At 32.5% G+C, this 15,942-nt stretch overlaps 1 protein-coding gene across 1 annotated transcript; it reads left to right on the top strand.

Moving 5' to 3' along the window:
- Positions 1 to 6,003: 6,003 nt before the first annotated feature.
- LOC127714362 (E3 ubiquitin-protein ligase TRIM9-like) lies at positions 6,004 to 13,003 on the top strand. The gene is made up of 4 exons (XM_052220428.1): positions 6,004 to 6,802; positions 9,331 to 9,378; positions 10,215 to 10,262; positions 12,965 to 13,003. The coding sequence occupies exons 1-4, from the start codon at positions 6,036 to 6,038 to the stop codon at positions 12,984 to 12,986; spliced, it is 885 nt and encodes a 294-aa protein (XP_052076388.1). The 5' UTR covers positions 6,004 to 6,035; the 3' UTR covers positions 12,987 to 13,003.
- Positions 13,004 to 15,942: the final 2,939 nt, after the last annotated feature.

The following is a 15,942-nucleotide window of genomic DNA, read 5'->3' as shown; positions in this document are numbered from 1 at the left end:
TTGTTTTTTTTTTCGTTTTTTGCAATGTCGTTGTCACTTTATTTTCGACATATGAATTTGAATGTCTCTTTGGATCTTTCGCTTCTCTTTAATGAATACGTTTGAAGTCGAATCATACCTACATAAGGTATCCATACTTACCTTAGGATGTTTTAAACGTTTATTTACGAAAGCGAGATGTTAATGTGAACAAGTTGGACACTGTGTCTGACGGATATATATAATTTGTTTTATGTGTGTTCTCAATTATGTCTCCAAAAATAATTCTTCAAACTAAGGACATTGCATACCAAAACTTTGCTATGATTTTAATCTGAAACGAATCGCTTGTCACTCAAAATTCATCAATTAGTGTTTTCGTCATGATTTCCGTGTAGCATGTGTTTCTGTTGAAACTATAATAGGTATTCTTCAGACTACAATTAAAGGTCAAATACATAAAACGTACGAGAACCTCGACGTAGGTATTGAGAAAAACTTTGCTTAAAGGGGTTAAAATTTCAGTTATATGCCAATACATAATGGTATATACTGGAAATGTACCAGCATATTTTAACTTATTAACATGATTGATAAAACATCATGAAATAATTTAACAAACACAAAACACAAATATATAAATAGAGATAATCTCACTACACATCGGATTTGTGTAAAATGAAAAGTTTTGGTTGCACAGAAGTATTTTACAAGACACAACGTGATTTCTATATCTAAGTTAAACAAAACTTATATTTGCAAGCATATCTGTCTGACGCATCTTTTTTACGAGGTCAAAATTTGGGGAGGTCGATATATCGTTTTATTATCTGATGTCAAGAGATGCGAAAGATACCAAAGGGACACTCAAACTCGTAAGTCGAAAATAAACTGACAACATCCTGGCAAAAAAAAAAGAAAAAAGAAAAAGACAAATTTCCAAACAACATTACAAGAAATATAACATAGCAAACTGAAAGACTGAGCAACATGAACATGATCGAAGGTGCTCCATAAGGGTAAGCAGATCCTGTTCTACGTGTCGTGTTGCTCATGTAAGTACAAACATGGTGACAAGTCTAATTCGGTAGGTCACTTTCGGGTAAAATTGGACGGCATTTTAGTTACAACAATTTGAACATGTCCATTGTCATCTGTGAAACAGATATTCCCTAACGTTAACCAACTCGTTAAGACTACAGCAAAATTTTCAAAGGTATGATTTCAACTTCACTATCAACCCTCTATCAAAGAAATCATAATAGGAAATGCAAGCTAAAGTATGTCATATCAACTAGAGATGTATATTCCATATACAGGCCATGCTTGAATATTGCTACATAGAATGTTCAATTCAAAATTAGGAAACTGAAATCATCTCTTTTGTCGTAACGTTTTGTTCCCAAACGATCCTCATTGTCAATTTCTTGGTGTAAGTCAAGATATAAGGCAGACTTAGCTATATTAAGTGTATCCTTTATTTCAGGTTTTTTTTCGGGTCTTCGGATAAACATTTGTAGAAAAATGTTATTGATAATTTGAAGTCACCAGTACTAACGTGATCTTAATCAAGATCCTGCAGCACGTGTTTGTATTGAAAATTTTAGTTGCAAATGGTTTGGTATAAGTATAAGAAATGATAGGTTGAGACAGATTTTTAAAGTAAGGAGGTATCGATTTATGATGAAAGGTATTGCCCTAGTTGATTCCATCGAGACTTTTTTTGACGAAAGAAAGATTTAGACAGGATCTTATATCATTTTAATCTTTTTCAATGCGAATTGGTCTGAAAATTCTGCGTATGGCAATATACGAGTTGATGTTTGTAAGTTTTTATTTTTTTTTAACTGGGGGATTTTAAGAGTGGTTTCCAAACATAAGTTGTACAGAGAATGACGTTTTGAAGAGGGTAGTGAATAAATCTTCATGCGAATGTGATACCCAACGGCGTTTTTATAAATCTCAGAGGATCGCTAATAAATCTCAGAAGATTAACATCATGGAGAAAATAACAATACCTATACCGTCAATGTTGCAACCATATGGTGTCGCAGTTCCCAATTCTCAAATTCAGTAGTCTTATTTTGTTTCTTTAAAGAAGTGATACAAGATAAGGATTGTTGGTCCTGTTTTTTCGATGATGCGAACTTGCAGAGAAAGGATTGATTGATCAGACTGATTGAAATGCTGGTAAACTATTTTCCTTGCATTGGTGTTAATGACTGATCTATGGCCCCACATACGTTTTATTAGACTTCCTTCCGTTTCATCATCACTTTTTGTGAATCCACAAAGGGTACACTCTAATCTGTAGACGGGATTTAAAGCTTTACAATTCAGGTCATCGCAGTTTCTTGTAAAGCGAGATATGTTATATGTATTGCTTATAAATTGAAAATCTGTTATTAAAATTTGCAGCTTTTGTAGTTTTTGGTTTTATATTGAGAAATGAAACAGTGTTGATCAGCGTCATTAAAGTCCAAAATGTCTTGTAGTCGTACTGAAAACGGCCGCGTACGAAGATTAGTGCTATGCATAAGTATGATGATCTGGATGTGTTGTATTCGACTTATTTGTCATATCTGTTGATAAAAAGACACCTGCTATTTCAGGCGACACCGTGTCAATGGTCCGTGTTATAGTATTGAAAGCAAGTAAAGGCTATGTCAGTGTTTTGAAAATTCATCTTTTATTTTGAACCATATTACTAGAAATCTTCGCTGCTCAGTTTCAAATAAGACAAAGGATATGTTATCGACGAAGAAGTAGTTTATAGTTAAAGTTTTCAACCACTTAATGCATGCTTTGAAAGAAACACTTACATTTTGTATCCTGTTTACCCACATGGTCTGGCTCCTTTCCGAATTCATGCAATACCCCTAGTTGTTTGTTTTTGATGTACGTTGCTTTGAATCTTACCGAATGGATCAATGAAATCTGAACATCTATAAAACACTTTAATGTATTGCTTCTATTATATGCGGCTTATGAAGTGATACTAATTGTACACCTTGTGTCTCCGAACTCTTTTTTTGGCATTTCTTGTGGTAATGGTGGTGATGTTAGATTCGAGTATCACCGAAGAGCATCATAAAGAAGAAAAACCAGACCGGGGTAATTGATTTCAAAACCTTGTATCTTTAAGGATTTCCCAAATTGATATTGATATGACAAGGTTGTGAATCAAAAAATGCCGATAGACGAACGAACAGAAAGCGAGCAAACCTACACAAAGATTTCTCTCTAAAGCTAAAGGTTGACAAGGCGGTGTAACATAAAGAAGATATTCAACACTGAAGATTGAAACAAAAGCTATAGTACTTCACAATACATTGTTTCCCTCAGAAATCAGATAAACAAACACGTTTTCAGGGAATAGGGTCATTGCAAGGAAGTTTAGATTTGTCGCATTATATGGGATTGAATTACAATTTCAAAAACATTTGTTTACGTCTTAAACATGAAAAAAGTATGATGATTGGTTATTAGGTAGAAACTGGTTGTGTTCAATATGTGAATATATCTTCTGGAATCGCAAAGTTATGTAACCGCAGAGGGGAAAAACAGAACTGCAAAGTTATCTAACTGCAGAGGGGAAAAATAGAACTGCAAAATTATGTAACTGCAGATGAAAACAAACAGAGGGACATCTAATTTTTGCTGCCTTTATATCACAAAATATACTGAGAATTACATGATAATAATTATAGGGAAAAATACACTAAAATATAAAAACTATACAATAAAAAAAGTACATTTTAAAAAGTTTGAAAGTTATCAATAGGAAAGCAGTAAATGAATTCAAATATGCTTCCAGGCGTATACAAACACACATTACATTTATTGAAATGTCTATGTATGAAACTGCCAAGAAAAAAACAGTAGATGGACATCAATTTTCCTGCCTTATTATCACAAAACACAGAATAACATATAGAAACTAGATATAGGTAAAAATACAATAATTAGTACATTTAAGAAAGTTTAAAAGTAGTTACACAGAAAAAGATTGCAAATACTTAGAAGCGTACAAAGCCAGCTAACATCTCAAAATGAGTAAATAGAATACTGTTGATAATAAAAATAGAAAGGATTTTATGGCATTTTTTGAATTTCATGTACACTGTTTAGTCAAAAACAACGCAAACATACTAAAAACATAGCTCTGGTCCTCGACCACTTCAGTATAAAACATTTGTAGCAAAATACAAATTAAGTTTTAACTAAATTAGAAACACATAGTAAACAAACAAAGACTACACCGGTTGGTACAGTTTCATTTTCCAGCTCAGAATTAAAATGTATATAACTTGAAGTTACTAATGTAATTAAAAGAAAAAAAAAGCATATTGATTACAAAAACCCTTATCTACATAAAACAATTATAAAAGTTTTTACTTTAAAAATACTAAAATTTATTTATGTATTACCCAACCAACATGATGTCACATGTCTCGACCACGTCAGGAGATTTTCATATGTACTTTCCTACCCCTGACACATGTTTAAAATATAAAATATCGTATACCACATACACTTATTTTCTTTTTTTTTTGTAACTTTGTGTTGTATATTCTGATGTTGTGAATAATCATGTCTACCTGAGTATTTTGTATATTTTATTGAGAACTTTACAACAAATGCTCACCTCAAAGTTCAAATAAGTGCAAACTTAGCTTATGCTACAAAAATCAAGAAGATTATGGTTAACTTACCTTTTTATAAATGACAATTTATCTATATATTATATTCCGTAGATATTCAAATTATCAAGAACATTAAATCAAAGCTGATGATGGCAAACACGCTGAATAAATTAACTAATATAAAAAACCATTATCGGATAGAAATGGACCACATTGTAAAGTAATATATCAATTTACTTTTATCAGATATTCTCCCTGAATACTTAGAGCAATGCTGTGTACACTTCGTAAATTGTTAACAGCAATAATGTGCAATAAAAAACAAATTAGTCAAAAAAAAAAAAAAGAGAAAAAAAAAAAGAAATGCAGATAACCATATATCCTGATATATAACACAATTATATAACTACAACTGATTGTTTTATTATTAAGAGCTTATGCGATTCACTTAGGTTTTGTTTTACCCTGATTTGTCTCTTCCTACTCGATCTATAAGAGATATGAAAATCGTTGAACTACTGTCGCCATATTTTACCACTTAACAGTTACATACATGGGAATCTTGATATATGCCTTAACTTGTAAAACACCGGTATGACCTGTTACATGCACCTATTTATATCTGACTAGTGTATCGCCTGATATGTTTTAAATATGTTTTCGTCGTTAATCAATTTATCTTATCATCCCTTTAACAGGTACACCTAATGGAGAAGTTAAAAAGATCAACATTTTCAAAGTTGTTGACCCCTGTAATTCAACTGTTTAACAACTATGTATATCTGACTATTGTAGTTTAACTATTTTTGGTCATTAAAGTAACAAAGACATAGTTGAAGTCGGTCAAATTTTGATTAAAAAGGACAATTTTAAGTCGTTTTTTTAACATGTTTAATCTGACATATTAACTTCATAAGCGACATTATATATACGTATGACAATAAGTTGCTTTTGTACTTCCTTTATCTCACACTGTAAATTACACGATAGTCAAAAATTACTATGAATCAAAAGAGCTGTGGAGTAAATGGAGTAACAAAATTTCATCAATTAGTCAAAATTTAAAACCAGTGCCTTATTTCTCATATAGCCTGATTCCAAATATATCAATTAACATCTTACTATTAAACGCATATCAAAACATTGAGTAACAACTCTGTGTTGCTTATATATTAAATTATGAGACTGAAGTGAACGTTTCATTTACAACGGTGTGCATTGACTACAATTAGACTTTGAAATAGTATTTCCTGTATAAAATACAATACTGATCAGTGATAAGACAAGCTTAAAATTCTACCTTTAGTTTAGCAAAAATTCATTTACGATCCGGAAAGTTATTCATTTTCCGTATACGACAGGGATTTAATTATACCTTGTCATAACAACTTGCAAACAAAACAAATCAAAATGGCTCAAGCTGCTTCTAAGACGTGTGAAATTTGTGTTTCAGGACCTGGACATAACTATTGTGAACAGTGTGACCAGCTGTTTTGTGATGGATGTAAAATATCACATTTACGTACAAAGATGACCAAGGATCACACATTTCTAAGTGGCCCAAATATAAACCCGGAAGTTAAACAATATTGTAAAGAACATGATGAAAACTTTATATATTACTGCATGGAATGTAGTACGCCGATATGCAAAATATGTGTGATTAAAAAGCACAAATCACATGATTTTGCTGAAATCAAGGAATCAACTGAAGGGATCAAAGCTGAAGTGAAAATGGTAATCGACATGAAGATGAGAAACCTACAGTCAAATATAGCAGATATTGACCAAGGTTCAAATCAATATAAGACCGATGTTAATGGAGTCATCCACGCTATAAGAGAAGTAGGCAGAAAATTAAAAGAAATGATTGATGAGAAAGTTGAAGGTCTTATTATAACAGTGAAAAAGAAGGACACGAAGAATGTCCAAACCTTAGAGTCTGTTGGCAATGAATTAAAAACAGCTTTGGATAAAGCAAAGGAGCAACAGAAGTTCTATCAAGACACACAGGGTATAAAAGATACAACGAAATTATTACAAAAGCTAAAACAAATAAAGTCACAAATCGATCAAATAGAAGAAATACAGGTTCCTATTATGCCATCAGTCAAATATACTAGAAAGAAAGCAGCAGACAGTGAAATAGAGAAACTGTTTGGAGAATTAACATTTGGGTAAGTTTGTTCTTAGTTATTGATTTGTATGACGTGTTTTGAAAACTGTTGTTGGTCGTATGTGTTATTTCTGTTTTTTCTTTTGCCATGGGGTTTGTCACTTTCTCTTCGACTATAAAAGGTTGAATAAGAATGGCATCTTCCGGATCTTTTTTTCCAATTATATTCTATATTTGTATATCAGATTATCAAGTTTCCAGATTTAATGGAACTTGTGATAATGCAATGCCTAGTTATATTCTCAATATTGAAGTGTTGATTAACACTATCAGCATTATCAATAGTTGTACAGTTAGTTCATTTATACGTTTTCTGTATAGAACCAACGGTATATAAAATTGAGAATTGAAATAGTGAAATGTGTCAAAAACACAACAATCCTTCCAGAAGAGCAGAAAACAGTGTATGTTTACAGTACAAATTGGAATTATATTATACTTAGTCTAATTAAAATCCAGTACAAATCAGAATACCAATAACTTCTAACCGAAATGAGATATTCATATTTGTACTAGAATGATTATTGATTGTTCTAAATTTCTGGTAGGATCCAGAACGTTACTACAACAAACATCAACAAAAAAAAACAAACAAAAAAAGACAACATTAACACAAATGAATTAATTTTTATCTGACAAATAAAATTTCAAATACTTCCAATAAAAGTTTTGCTTTAGTTAATATTGTCCTTATAGTTATTGAAAATTTACCAAAATTGAAGTGTTTAATCATGCATACATAGGTCTCTATAATTTGATCAAATCTACTGAAATACAAGTACACTAAAGTATTGTTAAAACATAAAAAATCTCATCTATACTAATGATGCTGTGAATTTTAGAAAAGATTTAAGGACTATTAGAAACAAGGCTCTGCTGTGAAATAAATTCACGAGCAACTAGCCCTCCTCTTGTTTGAAGTTTTAGGTCAGTAGTGTTGCATGTCTTTGATGTAAATTCACAAAGTTTTGTCAATTATGGAATTATAACAACTGGTATGCATATGAGACATTTAGCTAGCTATAAAAAAGGATTAACCCACCATTTTCTTCGGAACATGCCTGTGTCAAGTCAGGAATATGACATTTGTTTTTCACCTATTCCGTAGGTTGATAACGTTTGATTTTGTCAGTTTTTATAGACTGCCCTCTTGTTGAATATACTTCAGAGGTCGGTATTTTTGTTATACTTTTTTGGTTATCTTTTTAAATCAGACAAGTTTGATAATCTTAGCTTATTTCATGATAAAGAAAGCAAAATATTTCTTTAATCTTAGTAACCATCTAGTACAATCCAGGATCCGCCTAGTACACAACTGGGTATCCCGTATTTCTACCAGTAGATGTTAGATTTCTGATGTGTTCTAGATTTAAATTGGTATAAATCAGAATTCCAATTTCTACTAGTTGATAATTGTATTCCGATTTGAACTAGGAAGTTTCTGAATCCTATTGATTTCCGATTTGTACTGTAACATATATACCTCTCAAAACTGATTTCTTTGTCCATGTCGACTAACTATTCACAACTGCGTACTATTTTAGTTTATTATAATATCAATTAAATCAATGGCCTTTCTAGTAGGAATTTAACGTTGGACTTAGGGATTCACGCCAAGAAGACAGCAACCAAATAAAAACCAAATAGTTTTCGATAATAGACAGACATGCACCTACAGTTCTTAAATTATAAGTGTTAGTACAGTCCTTGGATGGTGTAAACTTCCCACTAACACCATACACCATTACACGATTCACCATAAAACATTACATTATACACCCTGTGCCATTACACCATACACATTACACCTTTGCACCCTGTGCCATTACACCATACACGTTACACATTTGCACCATACACCTTACACATTACACCATAATGCAATTTAATTTCAAAGAAAGCGTGCGACTACAAAATTATTTATTTATTTTAAAAAACGAATTTTGATCACAATATTGTAAATTAATGTATAAAATTAAAAATCAGTTCTTATCAATATTATTTTGCTTAGTTTTAAATGTCGTACACCATTCATTCATACCATTCCCGATTGCACGTATCACCATTACTCCATTCCCCTTACACTATACACCATAGCACCATACACTTTCTACCATTGCACCATATGCCATACATCATTACACCATACACATTTTTTGGGGAAGTTTACACCATCCAAGGTCTGTACAAGCTTAATATTACAATTACTACCAAAATACTATCATATCCGTTATAAGACAACATAACTCACCAGGACATACCTAAAAACAACCACTGAGAAGGTTCCCGCTATTTCAAATTTCTGTTTTTATTTATGATGACCATTTTGTGCCTGGATTACCGAAAAAGACAATTAAAACAATGCAGTACTTTTAATACAAATTTGGAAACTTTTTTGCGTTATTTAGGGGTATCTGGACACTATGTTTAAATTAAGTAATACAGTATTTTATTTCATTTTACGATAAGTTACAATGTTTACGTATAATTTAAGAATGATCATTATTGACAAGATAAATTTTTTTTCAGAGAAAATGTCAAAATAGAAGCAAATCTAAATCCAAGGAAGAACGTCAGGTTTGTATTTATAATAGACATAAAACGCATTTGTTTATATTGTTCTCATTGCTATGTTCAAATCTTACAATGACAAAATCAATCGAAACACTTAGTTTTTCTTCCTTAGTCAAAGTTAACGCAACTTATGATAAATTGTACTATTCTTAATCTCCTTAATTTGTGTTGGTCCAATTGGTTTGTATTCCATTGGACCTGATGAGTATAATATAATCAAAACGCGCATAAAGTATACAACGTTACGCAAATGGTGAAGACGTTTTCTCTCTAGTAGACATGCCATTATTATATGACATACCCTTGAAACTAGTCAGTGGTTTGGCATAACCGTGAAATATATTGAATTATGAATACGTTTTCTTTTTGATCGTAATCAACTGTTCCAACTAATTTAGATGAAGTTGGTTTGGAATATATAGATGGTTTACTTTTGATTGACTGGACTGATGCGTTGCACGACATACATAAACAATGTAAACATATGTTGTTAATTTCTGTGTCGTTTTGTCTCTTGTGGAGAGTTGTCTCATTGGCAATCATACCACATCTTCTTTTTTGTATATATAAATACCGTTCAGTGTGGCTGTCCTACATATTATGCTGTTGAGTATTCATGATAAAACTTTGTCCAGGAAAGAGCTTGAAGACATCAAATGGATTTCTTGAAAGATTAGTCAATTGTGGAGAAAAATATTGACATGAGGGTAAAATGTCCGAGTAAAGTTAAAGATGAATAATCAATTAAAAAGTTACGTTAAAATGTTGATTGAACTGATGCTATAAAAGTTAGACATCTCCCTTGAAATATTTAAATCTTGTAATATGATATTTTATAGAGTTACAACAACAGCTAAACAAAACAGATACAGATGCGGCAAATGCGGGTAAGTGTGATGTTATGTAGTTTTCTGTCGGACGAGTATATAAGACCAAGTTGTGTTAATCATTAAATAAGAAATTCAAATTTGAAAAACAGATAAAGGTTAACCACAAAGCAAGTATTTGCTTCAAACGAAATTTGTTTTTATGTTAAAGAAGTGATGAGTATCAATGCATGACCTTCATTGTCAATTACAGACACATTGATTCAACTTTCGTAAAACAACGTCTCATTCTTAGGCAGTAGTTTATCGTCTGACTCTAATATTTACACGTTTTAGTTGATGTAATATACAAGGAAATACGTATTATGAACTAATGTATTCGGACTGTTCATGGGTCAAAAACTATTCCATATGATTAGGTGAATTTATAAATCAAGAGTGTATGAAACTTCTTTTTTTAACTTTTGACAGTATTGTTGTGATAATATCTGACCACTAAGAGCTTGTTATTTTATATCTCGATACCTGTCTGTCGCATCGTATGGCTTTGACATATATCAATTGATGATATCACAGATGATATCGGATATGTTCCTTATGTCGTAACTACAATACCCTTCCCTTTTTACGAATGTGACCTACCGGATTTTTAATACTAGTACCATAAGCAACACGACGGGTGCCACATGTGGAGCAGGATCTGATTACCCTTCCGGAGCATCTGAGATCAACCCCAGTTTTTGGTGGGGTTCATGTTGCTTAGTCTTTAGTTTTCTATTTTGTGTCATCTGTACTATTATTATTCTGTTTGTCTTTTAATCTTTGGCCATGGCGTTGTCAGTTTGTTTTTGATCTATGAGTTTGACTGTCCCTCTGGTATCTTTCGTCGCCCTTTTGATACGCTCGTGTATTTACTCTTTTTAAGATCTTCATTAGCTGGGGCGTGCTCATTACACAAAAACTGTTCAAACTATGTTATAAGATCTACACTGCAGAGGTTTTACGATCACCATCACGAATGGGTTGACCGATTCGATATGTCTGTGTCTTAATTCAATAGCGCCATGTTATCGCAGTCTTAGATCCTTGTATACCAGAATAGTCGTCTAAACTGTAATTTTACCGATTGTGACATATTTATTGAGTGTGGACTCGCATGACGGGTGATGCATGTATAGCAGGAGACAGGTACTACGTCGACGTTTCATTATGGAGGTCATGTGATAACCTTTTTGTTACTTTGGTTTGTCTTCCTAACCGATTAAAGGGATTTTGGCATCGGTAAACTACTGCTTGTCTTAATTTGAAGGACGAACACAGGTAAGGATCTAGATGAAAGACGAACACATGTAAGGATCTAGATGAAAGACGAACACATGTTAGGATCTAGATGAAGGACGAACATATGTTAGGATCTAGATGTCTGTTGGTTATTGGTGTCATTTGGTTGCCGTTTCTTAACCCATTATATTCCCTTTGACCTTTTTTATTGTCCAGTTTGTTTGCTTTTTTTTTTGTATTATGACAATAAGTACACAAATATTAATATAAACGTGTAAAGGCTTAAAACAGAATAATTCAACGACAAGGGGGTTTTATCTTTCTAATTTAAACTATGAAGGATAGTTGTTTCATTGGCAATCAAAAGTAATACAACAAAAATACCGAACTCAAAGGAAAATTCAAAATGGAAAGTCCCTTACCAAATGACAAAATCAAGAGATCAAAAGCATAAAATAAAAGGAAAACAACTCATATTCCTGACATGGTACATGTATTTCCTTATGTAGAAAATGATGGATTAAACCCGGTTTAAAGCTAGTTAGACCTTTCACTTGTATGACAGTCGAATGAAATTCCTTATATTGACAACAATGTGTAAGCAAAACAAACATACATAATAGGTGAACAAAATTAACAATTGGGGTACACCAGTCAACATTGTGTTTCAATCTCAAACACTATAAAAGCACACAACTATGTGAACAGAGAAAAACAAAATGGCATATAGACATAGCACATAAGCAAAAATGAAAGACAAGAATCAAACCACATTCCCTTATTTTATATGATGGTTGACGCTTGCTTTTCTAACTTTGGCGATACATCTCGTCAACTACAATGTTTTTGAACCTGATTTTTCTTCACATGCATTAAACTTTGAAATGTGTGCATGCAAACGTGTTTTGGGTAGACTCAAAGGATATTAAAGTTTGTTTCTTCTTCCATTATTCGTTATTGATTACACATTTGTTTTTGATGTTTTCCACATTGGCTACTAGTATATTTTTTTATTCTCAATTTGACGTGAGTTTTAAAACTTGTTTAATAACATTAACAGTACTAATTGCACTGCCCTACTAGCGCATTTTGACAATAAATGTCTCTTAATTGATGTTCGCGGCCAAAATATTCTAAAAACAGAAAAATATTAAAAAAAGTAAGAACTGATATAACCAAAACGGACAAAACGTATAGCCAAAACCGGGCAAGGACCAAAGCTTTACATGAGGAGAAAACTTAGAGATATTTATTCATTTACCGAGGAGAAAAATGTAATATCCTAATGTTTTGTAGTTTAACACTTTTACACGGAACTTGTTATGGACACAACAAATGGTACAATTACACCGCTTAGCATAATTGCAATAGACCATAATTATATAAAAAGGAAATATGTTTGTTTATTATATTGTCTTACATTCCTTTTTATTTGTATTGATTTAAACAAAAATGTTAACTTTAATTGATCTAAATTTCAGGACAGAAATAATTTCTGAGTAAGTACCCATATTCATATAATTCAAAGAAATAAATTTACTGAATAAATCTTTTTATTGCATGGATACTGATGTGTAATATATTCACTTGGACACGATAACATTATTAACAACGGTACCTAATATATATTTGAGTATGTGACATAAACATAAATTTAAAGTTTTTATGTCAGAAAATTGGCAAAACGCAGCCAGGTGAGCCAAAACTGAACACGTTAATTATCTGACAGTGTATAGATTGAATTTACAATGTACAATGAGGTTACGGGTTTATGACCCTTTTAGGATACCCAAGGTTGTGGATGCTTGATCATTCCTTACTGACACATATGTTCTTCTTGCAGCAGACAAATCATCCAACAAGATTGGTTTATATGCAAAGCCATTATTAAGAAGTTGGATATCACACCAACATTGGGAATCCCACATATACATGTACCCCTACATCATTCACGAAAGAAGAGATTTAGGAATATCACAAATCTGACCTTCTCTTCTTTGGTATTAACATTAAAAGGATGACGAAAATCTTCCAACTTTATACTGGTTACGCAGACTTTACAATAATCCTAAAAAAATTATTTTCAAAAACACCGAACTCTAAGGTAAATCAAAAAAAGGGGGAAGTCCATAAACATTGAAAACTCCAAAGAACGATTAATAGCCGGTTCGTCAAGATGTTCAAGTAAACATATTTCTAAAGTTCTTACCACCATTCTTTTCTCAGTAAAAGATGGCCTTTAGAAATATTGTAATGAGGTATATTCAATCAGCTGTGTCAATCAGATGTAGATTCTTAAAAATTATAAGGATCGACTACAAAATCTTCAATCACAATGTTTACAATTTTGCAGTAATATTAAAACATTTGATTGTTGTACGCGTGACAATACTATTCCCCATGATTAATAAAATATCAAATACCTCATATCATTAAACAGAGCTTTTTCTACAAAAATTGGAAATGTAAATAAAAATTCTTTGCTATTCATCATGAAAGATGAATCTGTGGGAAGATTCCACAGGATATACACCGAAAATAAAATTATCAAAATGCTTGACTGTTTTTTTTAAATTCAACATACTTGTTGATTTGGTGGAATGATATGTCAGCAGACAGTCGGTATTCCAATGGTCATTTACTGTGCACCATTTCTGCCCGATTTGTTTTGTACCGATATGAAGAAGAGTTCATACAGAACCTTTCCAAAGAAAAACAGAAAAATCATCTTGCAAAGGTTTCAATTCACTTTCAGATATATTAATTATGTTCTTTCACTCAATAACCCACATTTCAAAAAGTGCTTACATCTCATATATCCCAGTGAACTCGAAAATGAAGATACTAACAAAAGTAGAACGTGTGCTTCTTATCTGAATTTTTTCCTCGATATTGACACAGATATACGACTTCAAACTAGAATCTATGACAACGTGATGATTTCAACTTTGTCATAGATTCTAGTTTGAAGTCGTATATCTGTGTCAATATCGAGGAAAAAATTAAGATAAGAAGCACACGTTCTACTTTGTCGACGTCCTATTTATCAACAGTAATATACCCTCTGCTCCATCCTATGGCGTTTACATATCTCAGTTGATATGATACGCTCATGCATGTTCACACTATACGGACTTCATTGACAGGGATGTGCTCATTACACAATCACTGATCCAACAGAGTAATGAGACAGAACGAATTACGGTCACCATCAGGAATCGGTTGACAATGACGATGTGTCGGTGTCACAACTTAGTAACGACATGTTTTTGTGGACTTAGATATCTAGATATCCGTATAGTCTGATCTGTAACTTGTTGTGGACTTAGATGTCTAGATATCCGTATAGTCTGATCTGTAACTTGTTGTGGACTTAGACGTCTAGATATCCGTATAGTCTGATCTGGAACTTGTTGTGGACTTAGATGTCTAGATATCCGTATAGTCTGATCTGTAACTTGTTGTGGACTTAGATGTCTAGATATCCGTATAGTCTGATCTGTAACTTGTTGTGGACTTAGATGTCTAGATATCCGTATAGTCTGATCTGTAACTTTTTGTGGACTTAGATGTCTAGATATCCGTATAGTCTGATCTGTAACTTTACCGATTGTGTCCTATTCCACCATTGTGACATTTTTACTGAGCATGAATTAGCATGGCGGGTAAAGCATACAACCGGTCTTGTTCTTTGGGAGTTCATGCTGTTCCCTTGGTTTCTGTTTGTTACCTTGATTTGTCCCTTCCTAATCGATTTACGAGATTTGAACATCAGTAAACTACTGTCGCCTTAATTTATCACAGATCACACGGACACAACAACTCCGAATGAAATACGTTTCCCTATGATTACCTTAAAAGATGTCATGGAAACGACCTTTGTGCAGTTTTCAGATTTCTCTGTATACTACAAAAATAGACAAGGCCCTGTTCTGTTCAACTTTCAGGCATATAAGATTTCAACGACATTTTGTAGCATATTTTTAAATGTAATCGTAAAAACTGTGAACTTGTGATTAACTCATTACTGATATCTATCATCAAAGTAACGTGACCACCAAATGTGACAATACACGTAGTCATAAGGATCTGCATTAAACTGCTTCTAATACTGTGTACGATGTTACCTGTACTCTTTCCTTGAAACACGACAAAAGACTTAACGAAAGAATGATTGATCACAAGTCTAATGTTAATGATACTGAGAACAATGAATTTCTCTATAAACACTTTCACCAGCCTCATATTCCCATTTTTCCTATGAAAGTCAAGATTTAGAGAAAATCTGTCATTCAAAAAATTATTCCATATCGAGTTCACCATATCGCTTACAAATAGAAGGTTTTTGGATTTGGAAACAGCTATCCCTTATGGCTGTAACTACAGAAATTGAGGGTGTAGGTATTTTGTCTAGTCCCAGGTGGAGTCATATCAACAAATTGAAAATGTTTAACACCTC

Source organism: Mytilus californianus, unplaced genomic scaffold (genome assembly GCF_021869535.1).
Source record: "Mytilus californianus isolate M0D057914Y unplaced genomic scaffold, xbMytCali1.0.p SCAF_9, whole genome shotgun sequence".
Lineage (NCBI taxonomy): Eukaryota > Metazoa > Mollusca > Bivalvia > Mytilida > Mytilidae > Mytilus > Mytilus californianus.
The sequence above is the reverse complement of the archived record's forward strand: the minus strand, read 5'-3'. Positions and strand labels throughout refer to the sequence as shown.